This window comes from Meriones unguiculatus, chromosome 3 (genome assembly GCF_030254825.1).
Source record: "Meriones unguiculatus strain TT.TT164.6M chromosome 3, Bangor_MerUng_6.1, whole genome shotgun sequence".
NCBI classification, from domain to species: Eukaryota; Metazoa; Chordata; class Mammalia; order Rodentia; family Muridae; genus Meriones; species Meriones unguiculatus.
Genome location: NC_083351.1, coordinates 53,089,748 through 53,108,660, shown reverse-complemented (window position 1 = coordinate 53,108,660; position 18,913 = coordinate 53,089,748). Strand labels below are relative to the sequence as shown.

General features: G+C 44.5%; 1 protein-coding gene across 3 annotated transcripts in view; it reads left to right on the top strand.

The window, feature by feature from the left end:
• Creb5 (cAMP responsive element binding protein 5) overlaps window positions 1-18,913 on the top strand; it is a 393,743-nt gene that overhangs the window by 254,176 nt on the left and 120,654 nt on the right. Inside the window, exon 1 of one of the 3 annotated variants that reach the window (XM_021647917.2) lies at window positions 11,345-11,638. The exons of the other annotated variants lie outside the window; for them this stretch is intronic. Within the exon in view, the coding sequence (XP_021503592.1) occupies window positions 11,592-11,638 (47 nt within the window). The 5' untranslated portion in view covers window positions 11,345-11,591. Of the gene's footprint in view, window positions 1-11,344; window positions 11,639-18,913 lie in introns of those variants that run through there. 3 annotated transcript variants of the gene reach the window in all.

Genomic DNA, 18,913 nt, shown 5'->3' with positions numbered 1-18,913 from the left:
CAGGGCATCCTTGATCTATTGCAGTGACCACCATCACGCTTTCTGAAAGTACCAGTCTCAATCAGGGCTCTCAGGACTTTCTTCTGGCTCCTTCCTTGGTGCTGCCCTCCTCCCTTCCTCCTTCTCCTCTGCCCTCCTCTTACTGGAAGAGTCTCCTGCATGACTCAGTCCTGAGCCTTGCCCGTCTATGCGTTACACACCATCCGTCAGAGCTGATTCCCAGTGGAGGGCTTCAGCCCTGGCTGCCGCGCTGAGCTCAGACTTTCCTGCTGTCTGCCTTCCTGACTTCTCTGTCTGTCTAATAGACATCTCATATTTAATATGCTCACAGCAAAACTCCCGACCCTCCAGAGTCATCCGTGATGACACCTTTTTCAGCAGAGTCATTAGACACAGTGTGTACGCAGTGGGTGAGGTCACAGGACAGACACATCCTTGCTCTCCCTTTTCCTCACTCAGTGGTGTCAGCTGTCCCTGTTCAATTTGCTTCTGTCCTCACGTACATCTGCTGCTACCTGCCCGGTATAAGTTTTCATTTCTACTCATTCAGACTATTAAAAAAAATCTCTCAACAGTTCCCCAAGCTTTGACTTTTTCTCTGCGACACAATACTGAGATTTCCTTAAACTCTGGAGGCCGGAGAGAGACGAGTCAGCAATGAAGAGCACAGGCTGTTCTTCTGGGGGACTTCGGTTTGGGTCCCATCACCCATGTGGCAGCTAACAACCACCTGTAACTTCAGCTCCAGTGCATCCAATGCCTCCGCCCTCTGCAGCCACCTACACCTACTCCTAATGCACATCCCTGCACAGAACATGCACACAATTTTAAAAATCGCAGCAATAAAAACACCTTAAAAATCAGAAGATGCCAGTCTCCTCTTCGGACTGTCTAATGGTTTATCTCTGTAAGACTCCATTTTTCTCTCCCACTTTATCCTTTCCTTCATTCCTCTGTTCATGGGTGTCTTTCCCTCTAAGCATCATGCTGTGTCCTGCCTATTTATCCAGGTCATTCTCTCTGCACATCTCCCACCCCCATAGCCTCACCTGGCTGCTTCTCACTGGGTAGTTCCAAGGATGCGGTGGCATCTTCACAGAAGACATCCTTGGATATTATATTTAAGGTAGTTTCGCCCTCCCAGCATGTCGCCTCCTCTGTTTACTTTTCATTTGTAGCAATGATCAGTGTGGAAAGATGGTTTGTTATACTTATGTCCTTGTAGGCTTTCTGCTTTTAGCTTTTGAAACCCTGTAATCTTTTTGTTTTCCTATATTTCTGAAAGCTAGGTTGAGAACTCAGCAGCATCCTTGTACCAAAATACTCCTACAACATACGCCACACAACAGAACACATACACAAAACACACTCACACATAACACACTCATAAAACACATAAACAAACACAACACATACAGCACACATACACATACAACATATAACATACACATTTACACACCTACATGCTCATACACACACATATACACAGAACCCCCCCCCCCCCACACACACACGCACTCACACCAGCCTTTCCTGTCCTGCTGCCTCAAGTACCATCATATGGACATCTGTCTTGGGTTTTCTTGAGTTTATAAAAAGTACAACAGGGCAAAATAGCCTCTACCAGCTAAAACCTTTTGTGAGGTGTCTTGAAGTCAGCTGAGAACAAAAAAAGGTGTCAGGTAAGTGTAATGAAAGGCAAGACGGAGAGAGAAACAGAAGAGTCTGGATTTTGCTGAGGTTTGCCAAGCCAAGAGCTATCAGGTGACACCACAGGCCTCTCTTACTGTAACAGAAACTGAGGAGTTAGCATGCAGCAGCCCAGAGTGAATTCAGGGGCCTGCTAGGCTCAGAATTACCTGACCTTGCAGCTCCTGTCACCCCAAAGCAGCTGTGGCTTGGGGACTTCGTGCAGCCGTGGGTAGTCACCCGTATGCTTATGTACACAGTGGCAACCTGCAGTTGAAAAGGTGCTGGTTTGCCATAGGAAGTCAAGTGCTAGGATACCCCTCCGCACTTCCCCCAAACGGCAAGGGCAACTTTCCGGCAGTAGTATTTATTTCTGAGCGTACCAGATCTTAACGGCTCCCCTAAAAATTCAGTCCTTAATGATGGCCCACATCTCTTTATTCCCCAAAGTGTTGGCCCTGGCCCTTCTCTGAGTAAAGGGATATGAACTGTCTCAGCACCTGTCAGAGTTGAAAGGGTTAGAGGTGTCACAACTAACAGTAAACCAAAAGAGCGTGAGTGACTGCTGTGTGTGGTGACACATGCCAATCATTCCAACACGTTGGAGGCTGAGGCAGGAGCTCCTTGAACTGGTGGCCATCCTGGAGACATAACAAGACCATATCTCAGCAAGCAAATAAGTTTAAATAAAAAATAAGAAATGGACCAGAGGTCCCTGCTTTTGTCAGAATGGTTATCTTCCGTGAGTTCTGTCCTTTACCCCCCAGAACACTGCTACTGTTGTCTCTGCATACTTCCCTCGTATCTACCAAACCTGTGCATAAGTCATTGTAGTGCTGTTGTTGTTATTCATTCATTCATTTTCCTAGCTACTCAGCACCCACCAAGGTTTTCTATGTGTCTGTCCCCCAGGCTTGTATAGTGATATCCATTTTAATGGCTGTTCTGTTGGTCCTATGACAAGATAGGTATGACAAAGAGTTGGTCAAACAGAAACTTTACAAGGTGGATCATTGTAATTCAGACACTTCAGCCACAGTGCTCAGCAGATGGAGCCCTTGATGACTCACAGGTGTGATCCTATTCCCCTTCATCATTCACTCTTGAGTTGTGGATGTAGATAGACAGGCATTTTCTCTTCTTAAGTGTTATGGCACTTGACAAGGCTAGAAATGAAAGGCTTCTAAAATGTTTTTAATAGCCCTTAGGGTGAGCAGGGGATAAAAGACCCTGAAGATGGGAGCTCTGTGTAGGACAGTGCAGCATTCATTAGGACCCAGAACCACAGCCTTCCTTGGTGCTCAACTAAATTTTAAGAAAATAACCATATTCTGTCCACGGTGTTGTGGACTGGCACCATGAAAGAGTCCTCACATCAAGACCTCCAGCCCCCAGCCTTGCTGTGACTGTCACATTAAGAGACAAGAAACATTTTGAAATAAACATCTGGAGGCATTGAGTGCAAACAGAAGGGAGAAGGCTTGCAAAACTAGCCATAAGTCAGGAAATGTTAATCTTATCAGGGGTCCTGGAGACCACAATTCCAGAAACCATGTAGACGGGTGTCATGTTGCTGTGAACATGCATGTTTTCTTTCTGTCCACAGTAGGCATCCTGTTTTGGAAGCAACATGATACTCAGTCCTTAGAGGTTTGGTCATTTGCAGACAGATCACTAAATTATTTTTACCTTAAGGCATAGGAAGTAGAGACCAATGCTAGCTTCTTTATAGAAAACAAACAAACAAAAAAAAAACAACAAAAAAAAAAAAACAGAGAATATACACATGCAGTATTTATTTTCTTTTGCTCATTTTATTTATTTACTTACAACCCCCACTCCATGGTATTGGGAATTGAGCCAAGAACTCAAGAATGCTGGGAAAATGCTCTGCAACTGACCTATACCTTTAGCCCTTATTCATTTTAGTTTAAAACAAGTTCAAGCTATTGTTATTGTTGTTGTTGTTGTTGTTGTTGGGACAAGATCTCACTGTGTTGGTTGCTCAGGCTTGAACTCCTTGGTTTAAGCAGTCCTCGTCTCAGCCTCCTGAGTACCTAAAAACCACACCTGGCTCTAATATTTATTTATAGTTTCTTTGCTCATGGGATGGTAATACTGAAATGGCCATTTAGAATTTAGTCTTTCTCATAATTCAGTGAGTACATTACTAGCATCAAAACCTCTGAGGGTTTTTATTTTTTAAATACACATTCTTTGGCTTCCACGTTTACTTACACAATATCTCAGAAAATGCCTGGAAATCTTCATCTTTCATTCTGTAGCCAAGACATTTTCAGGCACACAGAATCTAAGGATCACTGGGGTTATTTTCTTTTTAAAAAGGCATGAAGTTGGGAGGGAAACTCGGTGAAGGGCACTAGGTGGAGTTGGATGAAGATTAGTGGTGGGTGGATGTGATCAATATACTTTGTATAAATGCATGGAACTTTCAAAGAATAAAAACAATTATTTTTTTTTAAAGGACACATCAGAGAATGAGTATCGGGATAGATGTTGATGGTACTTGGGTTTCAGTTTCCTTCCTATTTCTACTAACGTCAGAGAATGCTCAAATTCCTGAAGAATAGGAATTCTGGGAACTTTTATTATGAACCCTCTTGGACATCATAACTAATATGCCTTCCCTCTCACACTGTACTATGCTTTGGAAAGATTAAAACATACCAATGCACATGAAAGAGACACTGCCATCGTTTGCTCAGAGCTCAGAGACAAACTTCATTGTAAGGCAGGATTAACTGCACCTTTACTTCCAGGAGTCTGGTGTAAATACAGAAACCACAGTCATGTACAGGCCTGAGAAGGACAGCAGAATGTGGAAGTGGGTTTGGAAACCAAAATATTATGTCAGCAGTTTCATTTATTGTCCCTTATCAAAACCAACATTTTAACTCAGGGGCCCAGTTAATCAAAACACAGATAATTTCATTTGGAAGGCCCATGGGTTGATGTTTAAAAAAAAAAAGAATCTTCCCATCACCACAGGCAGAAGTGTTAAAGGGAAAAGCCTTTCTGCAGAACTCCTCTTAATAAATCCGTGCTGAGACACTGCTCTGTTCAAAGTAAAGGGAGGTCAGTTATCAGCCGCACAGAGCCCTACAGCTGGAATCCTAGTGAAATGGAACCACAAATACACTTTCATTGTTTAGCCTTCCTTAGTATTTCTAATATTCTCAAAAACTCTTCAAATTTTTATTTTATTAACTTTTGTAGCTGTGTGTGTATGTGAACAGTTTTAACAATAAAAACAGTCAGCAGAGAATATCTCCAGGGTTTTCATTCAGATAAGTCATTACTACATAGGTTGTATGTCAATGCTGTGCCAATTTATATACAGGATTTGAACATACTTGGGTTCTGGTACTCACGGGTGTCCTGAAACCAGTTCCTCACTGGTATCCAAGGATGACTACAATGTGCAGTGGCAAGGAATTTGGAGGCCTGGAGCAAAACACTCCATAAGAAGATAACTTGTGTTTAGAATGTACAATGTGCAAACGTATGCTATTTTTCACTGATTTTTTTAAAGTCCCTACTGGCTGACTTACCTGAAAAAAAACCTCAGCAAGAGATGCCAAATTCTGGCAGCCGAATGTTTGCCTTGGAGACAGTGGAGTGGGACCAGCGGAGCTGAAGGCATGGAGTCTGCAGGGTTGGATCAGAGTGTGGCTCTGATGAGACTCAGGGATGTGAAATTGAGGCGGCCATGGCCACGTGAGGGGTACGAGCCCCTCCAGACCAGGGAGGCCATCCTTCTCGTTCCTAACCTTTTGAGGTTATACAACAAACCCTCTTCCTCTCTCCCTGTCTCTTTGAAAAGTTCTCCGATCACAATAACAGTATGTGGAAGAGATTCCCATGTTCACACATCCTCCACACTCCGTGCCAGGTCAGGGGCAGTGACTACTCCTGGACTCAGAAAGTCATTTTACAAACTGTACCTGGCTTGTTAAAGGGGCTAGAGCCTTGCTATAAAACGGTGTGGGGAAAGGATTGTGGTCACGTTCCTGTCTTAGTGTTGGACAACTTTTCACTCAGTTTTCAGCTCACAATGCTTAATGACTGTATCGTAGATGTTTCTAATGACACAAAACAAAGAAATGGTACTGTTTCTACAGTTTTTTACAAACAGAATAGAGAAGACCATAATGATGCTCCACATGAACAATATAGTGGGAAAACCGAATGGGAGTCTAAAGAATATGGAATTGACAAAAGGGGAAAACTGATAGAAAACAACCGGCCTAGTGAAAAGTCCAGTCTGTGGCAGGAATTGTTCCTTCACCTCAGCCGAGCATCATGACCTGCTCAGACTTTGTTGATCATATCAGTGTCCATGGGCACTTTGCACAGCTGTCACTGTCATCAGGGTCTGGACTCCCTGGGAGCTAGCAGGACCCTGCAGTTTGGGATTTAGCCTACTCCTCTCAGTGGGGCTTCCTGATCCACCCCTGGGGTGTCTTCTTGTCTTTCATAACCTGCTCGTGTATTTCAGCCTCACTCACCCAGTCACTGTTCTGGAGCTGAGTGGAAAGCAGACATCTGGTAGACCTTCTCCCTTCATTGAGATAGCTAACCAGGGCACAATGGCCTCTTTTTCTCATTTTATCACCTGTCCTGGGAATAATTGCCCTGAGCCAATTCTAGTGCACTATTGGGCCATATCCTGGCTCCACTCAGCATTAAGACATGAATGCAGTGTAGGGTACCAACTTCACTCTAAAGATTCTCAATAAAATGTTTATATCATCTTTTTCATTCATCTCATCCATTATTTTAGCCTGGGACCATTTTTAGCCCTTTCTTCTTCCTACCCCTGAGTTGCAGACTCTGGTTAGAAGTGACATAATCATTAATTTTGGTATGAATGGATCCTGGTGTCTCAGAAGCCATATGAGGAACACCAGAAGGGGCTCCTCTGGGTCAACTCACCTCAATTTTCAGTTCACTAGTGATATCATGTGGAATCCAACTGGTAGACACAGTCTAGTTTCAGCTGCTCCTTGTAAAACCCTATTGCTCATCTTGACATAACTACCTGTGGATTCAGGAAAGGGGTTAAGAGGAACCTAATGGTCTCATAGGAGAAAATGCAGAGCAGGAAGGAAAGTCCTCCCTGGAATTTTCATGCCATCCCAGGCCTTCCACATCCTAAAAAAATTTTCAGAAAAAGTGATAGTGAGGGAGCAAAGGAAAGCAGGACTTTCCAGGGAGGGAGATGGTCCAGGGAAAGCTGGGCAGCTGCACAGTGACTGGTTGGGATTCAGTCATGTTTCCTTGGGGACTTCCTCTGCATGAGCCAGATACCTGCAAGGGCCTGGGTTGCAAAAAGAAAAAAAAGTGTAAGAAAGTAGAATAAGTGAATGGATGTTAAGAAGGACAAGCATGGGGAAGGTACTTTCTGGACTTGACTTGTTTTTAAATTAGGATGCCAAAAACAGACTTCCTGTCCAGTAAGGCAAGTGTGATAAGATGATTCATGAACGGATAAGTGTATTCATTTCTGTAGTCCACAGATGATATTCAGTGAGGTCCACATGCCTTTCAGACTGTATGACCGTAGTGTCTCTATTGAAAGACTTAAGTAAAAATTTAGAGAACTGTATAGTCAAATTCAATGTTGCTAATTTATGACTAATCAAAGGACTCTCTTAACCTCCCAGTACCCTAATGTTTCCTGTCATTAGATGGTCATGACCTTTTATTTAGCATTGCCTCTTTAGGACAATACATATGGCATTTGACACAAAAATGGCCAGGGAGTTGCTTGAGGATACTTGGTGCCAGGCTATAGGAGCTGCAGTAGTTACCAGACAGGAGTAAATGAGAGCAAATCATTCAAGGCCATGCTTTCCCTGGGTGAGCTAGGGATGGCATTACCAAGCCCAGTGATGATCGAAGCCTGCTTGCACATGGTATGGATACGTGCTGCAGACACCCCTAAGCCCCTGTCCACTGTGAAAACACAGGACACCCAAGTTGAAAGGAATGCTGAGTGACACCATGTGGGTGTGCAGTGGTCTGTGACCGGAAGGTTCGCTGGAAGCAATTTGCAAAGGGGTCCTTGGAAAACCACCTGGATGGTTATTGTACATGAAAAAAGGAAGAGATGCCACATTTGGGGGAATAAATTTTAATACTAGGTTTATGGCTGATTACATGTGATAGTCATTACAGCTTATTTAACTCTGAAATTATCTGGCCTCTCAAGCTCCCCAGAGACTGGAGGAATCATGGGTTAAATTTTAAAAACAATGTCTGGGAGAAGATGATATGCTTTTCCTTGAGGGGAATAAATAAAGGAAGCTTAAAAGAAGGAAAGAAAAAAAAACCCTCCAGCTCTCTCTAGGAAGGAACCTTATTTCTTACATTGTCTGTGTCTTCATTCTGTGATGGAGCTCAGAAATTCACCAACACAGAAAGTCTCCTCTCCTTGGCTCTTGTGCCTCTTTGAGCAGGGTGTTTTGGGAAGAATTCAAAGGGGGTCAGATCTCAGAGGCTTCCACATCTTTGCAGCTGAACATGTCTTCAGGATCTGGGAGTCTAAGTGAGTTACCTAGAACAGCTGCAGGGGTCCGGCCAGCCTTTCCCCAAGAATGATGGCTCTGCAGAGGAGGGTGTTGAAAGCAATCCTGAGTGAGCTGGCTAACCTGAGGCCCTGGACCACTGGCCAGGGCTACTTCAGTGAAGGCTCCCTCCAGGATGACAGAGCTGTACCAGTCCCCACCTAAAAGCATTTTCTCCACAGAAGGAGCATGAACATGGAGGGACTAGGGCAGGGGCAGAGGGCAACATGGGTGAAAAGGGAGTTGTGGAGGGAAATTTCCTGTGGGGGTTAGCACAGTCTCTTCTGTCAGCTGCACGCAGGAGGGAAAATGGGAAGCCAGGGTTTCTTTTCTAGTGAGAGACACCTAGCAGCCATTGCTCAGTTTAAGGGCAGCGAAGGGGGAGATGATGCTCCAACCATCAAGTGCAAATAAGAATGAACATTCAGGCCTCTTCAAACTCTACAGTTGGTCTCAACTCCGTCCAGCACTCCAAAGAAGCAGTGTTTTTTTGTTTGTTTTGTTTTTCCTGAAGACGCTTTACTGGGACTTGTGGGCCCTGGCACATTTGTCGTCTTTGGTCAGATACAGTTGGCATCTCTGGGTCCTTGGAGTATGTATGTGTTCTGGAAATGCTGAACCTCTTGGACATGTGACTCTGTGATCTGAGGTTTATTTGCCTACACTGAATCCCTTGGGCCTGTCTCCTCCTGGCAAGAGTAGTGATGCCTGTGACCCTCAGCAGAGGTCTTGGTCAGGCTTTGGCCAAAGCTGTCATCTTTGCAACTTTCTGGGGAAAGCCTAGGGAGGCTGTCTGGGTGAAACCTTTATGCATAGCTCGGCATCCCTTTGTACTCAAACACAGCAGAGGCCTGTTACCCAACAGTTTAATCCAATCTCTATGATGTGGACAAAACAATCCTAGGCACAGCATATTGAGTTTACAGGAAGATATCAATTTGGAACTCCCCCACCCCACAGCCATTTTGACATGCCTAAAATAATGACACTTAAAAACTAAGTATGAAAACCAAGACAGGGATGAATATTGGGGGCTAGGGGATAAAACGGAGAAAATACAGGTCTCTTGGAAAAAAGCAAAAGTCGTTTTTACAAAATTTTGCCAATCTGACTTGGAATTATAGCTTGTAGGAGCTGTTGAAATTTTCATTTTATTTATTCCCTGCAGTAGAAGAAAAATCAATGGCTGCTTGGCCAGTGAGACATAAGTGAGTTATACAGGCCACTGACATGGCGGACCAAACTATAACAACCACATTTGCTGCTGTCAGGCCACAGGCTTCAGTGGCGCCAGCTGTAATTATGGCTGATCACCTCTAATTCAGAGCTGCCTGCCTTGATAAAGGTGTCACTGAGAACCACTGGGGCCTCAGCATCAATTGAGGATGTCATGACAGAGGGCAGCCTGCTAGTGAAAGCTCCTTCATGCCCCATCTCTGGGGTCAGGAGCCTGTGGGGCTTATCTTGCTATTTTGCTCTTCATAGTGTAGTGATAGTTCCTGGAGCTGAGTTAGACCCCAGGGGATCCCAAGGAACACGTTTAGACCCTCAGGAGGTATCTTTAATAAACTAAGTGATTTCCCCAGAACTAAAGTTGAGTGTCAAACTCCTCTCCTCTTTGTGCCATGTGAAGAGACATGTTTTGTTGGGGTGGTTGTGGGTTCTCTATTTTTGTTTTTTGGGTTTTGTTGTTGTTTCAAGACAGAGTTTCTCTGTGTAGCTTTGGCTGTCCTAGAAGCCTCTCTGTAGACCAGGCTAGGCTCAAACTCACAGAAATCCTCCTGCCTCTTCCTCATGAGTGCTGGGATTAAAGTCAAGTAATACCAATGATACGACCTCCCAACAAGAGACATATTTTTATCACTGGCCACATAGTGCTCAGGGCACTAGACTCTTACCCAAAGCTGTGATTATGTTTCCGGATAAAATTGCAACCTCATGCCTTTCTTCTGCTTTTGTGGTTAAAAAAAAAAAAAATCCTAGTGAACTTCCCATTTAAAAAAAATTTTTTTTTTTAAAGGAAGCACAAAATTGTGATGAGAAATAGAGACGATGGAATTAGAAGGCCAGGCTAGCAAAGCTGCCCAGTGTTAGGGCTGTTCTAGGTACCCAGTGTGGCGAATTGAGGTGGGAACAGAATTCAGCAATGAAAAAGGGCTTTGTTATCATTCATGAAGATAACATTTGGTTTCTCCACCACCCCCAGGCTGTTTTCTTCCCTCTATAATTAAAAATGGGGGACACAGTCACTGTTTACCCTCCCTGATCACTCTTAAATACACAGCTTCACCCAAATGCTCATCACATCCCTGCAGCAAGGTGCCGAGTGGGAAGACCGCCTTGCCTTCAGGAGAGGCCACATTATTTTCCTTTCCTCTCTTTTGCTAGTTCCCTGAGAGTAGAGAGCTAGCCTCAGAAAGATAAGGTTGCGCTTGCCTGCAGAGGTCCTTTCTCCTAGCACATGAAAGGGCCACCAGATCAGGCTCGCGGAGGGAGGAGCTACTTGGATTTCACAGCCCTTGATGGCTCCAGAAACAAGCGTGTGTTTGGACCAGAAGTGGTTTTGCCCTTGCTGACAGGGAGGTCAGATATGAGAACTCTCTGGAGGGAAGGCGGTTGGCATTCTGCAACAGAAAATCCCATGCAGCGCCAGGAAAAAAATGTCCACGGGCAGTGGAAACCCTGTCACCTGGTTCGGAGCTGAAACCCTTCCACTTCACTTGGTAACTGGAGTTGACTTTTGGGTCTTGCTCCTTCCAAACTCTTCTTCACCTCTAGCTCCAAATGCAGGGCTCTTTCCAAACCCAGCTTGCTCTATCTATCTATCTATCTATCTATCTATCTATCTATCTATCTATCTATCTATTATTTATTTCTAGCAGAACAATGCCACCACTGGTTATAGACCCTGGGGGTCCCTCTCTGAGCTCCAATGGCAGCTGTAGGCCTTCCCGAGACTGCACTGTTTCCTAATCTGTTTACTGGTTTCTAAGGGCGATTGCACCGCGAAGGCCCTGAGCCTGGAACTGGGCCTGGGGCTGTTTTGGTTACATTGAAGTTTTTGCTTCAGTTCTGCCAGATTTAAATGGTGACTTCACCAGCTCTGAGCTAAAAAAGAGAAGGGGGAGGAGGGCGAGCCCAGGAGAAAGAGAGCAAGCAGTGGAGCCAGAGGGAGAGAGCCAGAGCAGGGCGCTAAAGAAGGGCCAGGGCATTACATCATCGCTTGGCCTGGAATCAAATGGGAAGGATATGACTCACTCAAGCTAGTTAAGCTTTGGCTCAAATTCTACACACACTCATTCCACAGCTCTCATGTTCTGCACCTCAGGAGGGAATTCAGCCTCAGTGATGTCCATGAGGTTGGTTTGTAATTTTATTTTCTGTTTCTTGATTTTAGAGCTCTTTGGGCCCTTACTGCCGTCTGTTCTGGAGTCTTCCTCCTTTCTCTCCCCTTTCTCGCCTTTCTGCCGCCTTTGTCTCCCTTCTTCTCGCCTTTCCCCAGCCCCTCCGCTCCTCTTCTTGCCTCGAAGAGGCATTTCTTTTCACTTTGATCAGAGTTTTTTTTTTTTTTTTTTTTTTTTGTCCTAGCACAGAGACCTGAATGAGTTTAGAGGCCGGGCTAGCAGAGTGGGGGTGGGCGGAATCAGTCAAGCCAACCGAAGCCGCAGGAGCAAAAAAGCCACAAATAAAAAAGCAAATCGAGAAAGAGCAAACTCCGGAGAAGTTTCTCTGCTGCGGTGTCGCTCCTAATCGGAGGAGACAGGGAGAGAGTTAAAACGAAGGGACCAATCGCTGGAATGGTGATGTAATGCAAGAACCACAGGGTAGTTAAGTAATGTGAGAGGGGTCAGTGTTGCAAAGCATTTACCTGCTCTCAAGGGGTTTTCAGTTTATTATCAATTGCAGTGACTTTAACCGGCTTCAGACTGCAACCTCTAATTATTCACAGACACCCCTTTTTTATCTTTTATTATTAAAAGTAAAACTATAGTATGGTATTTTAAAAACATGGTATTATTTCAGCTGTATACTATTTTCCTCCACCAGAATTCATATTCTCTCTCTCTCTCCCCCTCTCTCCCTCCCCTCCCCCTTTTAAAAAGGTTGTCTTTTCATCAAAGGTCTCTGTGGCAGTGGGATGGTGGTTGGGAGGGCTTGCTGTGTGTAGCTGGTGAATTGTAACTGATTGGGTCCCTATTCTGTGTGGTGCTGAGGAGGGAGAGTTCGCCTCTGTGGTGTTATGAACTTACAGGCTGGGTTTTAAAAGTACCATCAGATGATGCTCGAAAGTAGCAGCCGCCTCCCACTGTTATTTCAGCTAGTTAGCGGCAAGTGTGCGTTTGCTTCAGCACTTGAACTTCAGGGTGTTCCACGTGGCACCAGACGTGATCCAGTGGTGTTTTGGAGACACTCGTGTTCTTAAGTTAATTTTATGGAGTAGTGGGAGGAGTGATTAAAAAACAACAACAACAACAACAACAACACAAACCTTGATTGATTTGTTTTAGAAACAAGTTAATGTTAGAGTAATGGATTGACACTAATGCATGGTTAGGGGTAATGATTCGGTTCCTAATGCTCTCCAGAGAAAGAGAGGCTTTTGTGTTGAAAATCATCGCTGCATCTCTGTATCATACATGGGTTTACTATTGTATATGCAGTTAAACCGTGTGGGAGGAGAGAGCAAGCCCCGCTCACCCTGTGGGGACTCCTGCCCTTCCCCTGGCTTATTTAACCTGCTTTATCAGACAGCTCGCTGGGAGCAGAGGCAAAGGGCCCATCCCTGCAAGGTGTTTGCATGCTTTGTGTGAAATTAATGCTGACATGCTGTAGGTCTTCGCGCCTCCCTCCTTTCTGGCCAGAGGTGAAAGGAGAGCAGAGCCTGGAGAATTGCTATCTGGAGAAAGGGGGGGAGGGGGTCAGAATCTTAGCCTGAGTGTGCCTTGTTGGCTGCAGCAAGCCTATGTTTTAAAATCAGAGCAATGGAACTAAGTGCTTCTGCCTGTGTGAAGCCTACCTTTCCTCGTCACTGACATCCCTTCTCGAAGGGTTTTCCAGCGATAGATCAGGTGTAAGTGCTTTCTGTATATCACACACACACACTACACAGACATTTATAAATATATATAGATACACATCATAATGAAAGGCATTGGCATAGCTTTACAGAGAAAGCTACGTTTTACACTCAGGTTGTGTTAGAGTTGCTGAAGAAATGAATGGGGAAGGGTAAAGGGGGGAGCTTACCTCTTCCTGCTTGGGAAGTTGCTTTATTTTCAGCTTCACTTTTTGGAATGAAGATTCCATATGTGATGTTAGGTTTTCTAGCACTACCTGTGAAGAGCATTGTGTGTGACTTAATTAATTAGGTTTGTCTGTCAGATGAGAGGCGTGAGGAGTAAGAGCGAAGTTCCTGGCTCCACAGATGTTCCAAATAGGCCACATGCATCCTTCATGTCCATAAACTGGGGCTGTAGTGCCACTGTTGCTTGCATGGGGAAGAATAGTACTTATAAGAAGCAGATTCTCCCAAAGTGCGCATCTCGGCTGAATGTATGGCATCATCTTCATACAAGTTCAAGTTCACACAAGTTCAAGAGCTATTCTGTGTTGGATCTTGTTGTTTGTTTCAGTGCTAAGGATATACGCACACTTGACAAATGCTTGGTGGCTGAGCATTGGAGTGAGCAGAAGGTTTTTAAACAAGATTTAAGGCTACAACTTTTAAAGGTCGTGAAAAAGTCCAGACTGCATGTACTTGTCCCACAGTTTTCCCAGACAAGGTTTCCATTCTCTGGTCAAATTCCAGGTAGCAGGCTTTTCACATAGTATCTCTCTTTTCTCTCTTTCTTTCTTTCTTTCTTTCTTTCTTTCTTTCTTTCTTTCTTTCTTTCTTTCTTTCTTTCTTTCTTTCTTCCTCTCTCTCTCTCTCTCTCTCTCTCTCTCTTTCTTTGATGGTGAAGCATGTGTAGTGAGGTTGTGGAGTCATTTTCTCTGTGGTTTGGGAATACCTGCCCATCTGTGGGAACCCGCCCAGGATGAAGGCTCTTACTCTTTAGCTACTGTGTGTAGCTCCCTGGGCATCCCGGGTATGCTGAGGCTCTTTGGGAACAGAGAAAGTACACCATTTTTTTTTTTTTAAGAATCTTGTTGGAGTTCAAGGTGGCTTAACTGTGAGCTCCTTACCAGTAATTAGAAATGCCCTGTTTGTGACCCACAGAGAACTAGACAAGGGGCCCTAGCCCACTATGCCCTCTACGATACTATATAGCATTTCTGATGTCATTTGATGGTAGTTTTAGTTTTTATGGGGGGTATGATTGCTGGTTGTTTTCTTTTTCTTTTTTTAACTATTTTGGATAATTGTTGCTTCATATGAGTTGAAGAATTCATATGAGAGATACCATATACCTTTACCTCATTTCTCCTAGCAGCAACATCCTGGAAAATGGTGGTATAGAGCCCCAGCCGGGGCATGGACCCTAGTATCGTTCAGGTCTGCAAGCAGCTCTTCTGCTTGCAGAACTGGCTTGCACTGATCTGCATTCATGTTTTTCCATGTAAAAAGAGAGGGTCAGATTTGCTAGTCCAGGGCTCAGATGACAAACATCCACCACCATCATGACAAAAAGCTTAGTGAGAGAAGAGGTTCCAAGGCAGTGCCGGTCTATACACACCGTGAGCTGGCCACTGAAGACATGCTGATGGTCCTGTCCTTGCTTGACATTCCTTTGGAGCTTAGAACAGTGTGGAAGCATCCTGGCTTCCACAGGGGACCCCAGGCCATGCTTTTATGCTAGAAGGAAAGGAAAAGACGAGGCCTGGGGACACCTGAGAAAAGGCATAGGAAAGACCAATGCCTAGTCCACAGCTAAACATGCTTGCTCTCATCTATGACAAGAAGGACAGGGATAACATTAGGGAGGTAGAATACCCTGCAACTGTGAAGTCTCTTGCAAAGTGTGTAGCCTTTGGGATTCTAAGGGCCTGGGCTCAGATCACAGTTCTCCTTACCATCTGAGTGACATTGGAAGGCGCCTGAACCCCTCTGTGCCATCTGACCTCTCATCTTCGTAAAATGTGGAGACACAGATTCTTTGTGGACCTGTGGCAAGGGCCCCAGCAGATTCGCAACCAAATACCAGTGCCTGCTGTGGGGGAGACTTTTTCCTGAGGGCATTGGTCACAGCTTTTTACAGACTGAGTCTTGTTCCCAGTAGCTCTCTTTCCCCTAAGCTTTCTTTTGTGACATCTTTCCTTTATTCCAGAAACCAAGAAGCTGAGCTCAGGTACATTCCCCTCATCTTCCTCCACATCTGGGCAGTCATAGTTTTTCTCACAAACACACAAACCTGTCACACAGAATGGGTATCAGGCACCAAAAGGAGAACAGTAAAGACATAATGGTTGTGAAAATGAGGCAAAGACTAGATCCACAAAACCTGCTGGCTCTTCCTAGCCTGGGTGGAAGGATCGAGGCAGAGCCATGTGGTTTAGGAAAGGGACCCAGACATTCTCACTCACGGACACTGAGGCTTTGTGAATAAGGAATGGGATTGAGTTCAGCCATGAGAGCTAGACTCAGGTCCCAGTGGGACTAAAAGCTCACATAAGCAATCACAGCAGTGAGGGATGCAAATTGCAGCTGGCTGAGGCTGCCTTTTACCTTTGCCATACCCTCACCTGAACGATGAAAACATTGTTAGATTTTACCGAGGGCTTAGTGGTAACCGTTGCGTACTTAGCATGGGGATCAAATCCTCAGTTTGATCAATCAATCAATCAATCAATCAATCAATTAGTCAGTCAGTCAATATACATAGACTTTACATAGAGGTCAGGTCAGGGTTAAGAGGTGGAAATTAGTATTGGGAATGAGTCGTGTCATGTGCTTAGAAGTAGCCAGGGTAGGCCAAATCTGGACCTGTATTTTAAAGCTTGGAGATACAAGTGGGATTTTCCTCTGCTCTCTCCTCATTGGGTCTTTGGGTCCTTAGAGACTTCAAAGGGAACCTGCTTTGGGTTGCAGAAAGCTGCCCATTTAGCTCCCTGGCTGTGGCGTCAGAGAGCAGGGAAACAGCCCCAGGAGGGAGGAGTGGGGCAGCATTGGAAATCCAAATCCTGGCCCAAATTTCAGTTTGTGATTTTTTTTTTTTTTAAACACACACCATGACTCTGTTTGAAGAGTCTGCTGTGAGGCGAGTGTTTTCAGAGCTGCGTTTCATGGGTGTTGGTTACACCAGAAGCCGTTCCTTGAATTACACTCTTGAAAACCGATATTGACTTGGCTTAGAGTCTACCACACAGTGCACAGACATGACGAACAAGGCGATAGATCTTTCCTTCCTGAACCTGCACTGGCGGGAGAGCTTATTAATGGTCAGTGCAGCCACGCAACACTCAGGAAGAAGTAATCAATAGTTTGCTGTCATCCCAGAAACCAAAATGCTAGTTAGATACTAGCCAAGAGCTATCTGGACACTTTGCTGTATCTCCTTAGGCACTCTTTACTTTTCTATTTGAATGACTGAGATTGAACTAAATGGGTCACCCCTCCCCCAAATAGCACAGCACAAAGACTGTCAAGTAATCTGTTAGTTATGCATTCATCAGAATGGGAAGATGGTCCCAAGATGCCGCGCTGCGAGATCTTGCATGCTCATATGAGTGACTAGGAGCCTGTGAATCTCTAAAGAATTGAAGCCATGTTGGGCTGTACCCAGGGGCTGAGGTGACCAGCTGCCCCTTTTGTTGCCTATGGGACCTGTGCACCCACTTGACTGTGCCCTGTGCACAGTCCACAGGGTCTGCACTGCTCTTTGAGGACGGGGTAGGAAACACACTTATTGGCAAAGGTGAGTTTCATTGTTCATTAATATGGCCCAGTGTAATTCTGCCCAGTGGATGCTGTTAGAGTTAGGCAAATCTCGGTTTGAATCTGGCTCTGCCATTTGCTGGCATTATAATTTTTGATAATCCACTGATACCTTGCTAGGTTTAGTTGCTTCTGCCTATAAGATGGATTCCCTGAAATAAGCAAAGTACAATTAACGCAGGAAGTGATTGGTAAATATCAAATTACTTATTAAGAAAAACACTTGTTTTGTTGAAAGCTTAGATGATAATACATTTTGGGCATCAAAAGAGGTGTGGGAAGATGGCTAAGTAAGTATAACACTTTCTGAGCAGGCATGAGGACCTAAGTTTGAATCCCCAGAAGCCATAAAAAGCCAGATACAGTAGCACAAGTCTGCAATTCTAGTGGACAGACAAGACGAGAAGAGGAGACAGGAGAATGCTAGGAAGCTCTAGGGCAGGCAGCTAACAAGGAAGAAATCAATAAGGTGGGAGATGAGACTTGACAGCAGATGTCGTCTGCCCTACATGTGAGCTATGCCTGTACTAACATGTATCACATACATACATACATACATACACACATACACATGTGTCACATACAATAATAATAACAATAATCATGCAAGGAGAAATGTTATTCAGTGTTCCTTTTCGAAGGAGTCACAGTGTAGTTGAGGCCATGAACTGATAGGGAGGTGAAGAAAAAAACCCATAGCACAAGCTATAGGCTAAGTGATGATTTCTTTATGGGTCAAAAGATGAGGTTTACGATTGGACTTTAAAGTAGTTTCTGTTGCAGCTCTAGAAAGAACCAGGGGTTTGTTAGTTTGTTTGTTTGTTTTTCTTTCTTTTTTTTCTTTCTCCCTTCCTTCCTTCCTTCCTTCCTTCCTTCCTTCCTTCCTTCCTTCCTTCCTTTCTTTCTTTCTCTCTCTCTCTTTCTCTTTCTTTCTTTCTTTCTTTCTTTCTTTCTTTCTTTCTTTCTTCCTCATACAACACACATCCTTTTGTTGCATCTACCTCTTCTTGGCCTTCTTATTTATCAAAATGCTTCAGTCAGCTCAACAACACTTTGTACGAAAGAGCTGGTCCCATTTAATTCCTCTGGAATTAATCATAATAGCAGCAATTAAAAGAAGCTCATTTAGTATAAATGTAGACATAAATCGCTCTCGCCTTACATTTCCCCTCTAGGGTTGCTCTCACTGGCATCCACCCTCATTCAGGTGAGCCAAAGCCTCCCTCCGTATAGATGACTTCTCTGAATCCTGAGTTTGCTTAGACTTTGCTACTTTTTGCCGTTTAGTGCCTCTGAGCTCAAAGGTCAAGTTCTGGGGTACAGGTCACAAGCAGCAGCTTTTGATTTAGATTTTACCCTCACCGTCTAGATCCCCTTAGCAGGAGACAAATAATCCGAGAATTCTGATGCATACATAGAGGTCCCTCAGTCCACCCAGCTTTCTTTACAGGATCAGAAATCAAGACTTCCAGATTGTGAAGAGAGAGAGTGGAGAGATAGTGCAGTGGTTAAGGGCACTCCCTCCTCTTCCAGAGGACCAGGGTTCTCTTCCCAGCACCCAAGCTCACAAGTACCATGGTAATTTTAGCTGGGGATCTGACACTCTTTTCTGGCCCTGGAGGGAACTTGCACACACTTGGCAGACACACACACACACACACACACACACACACACACACACACACGTGAATAAAAATGATGACTAAAACTAAATAAATCTTTTAAAAATTGTGAAGAGAATGGTCCAATGTCATAAAGT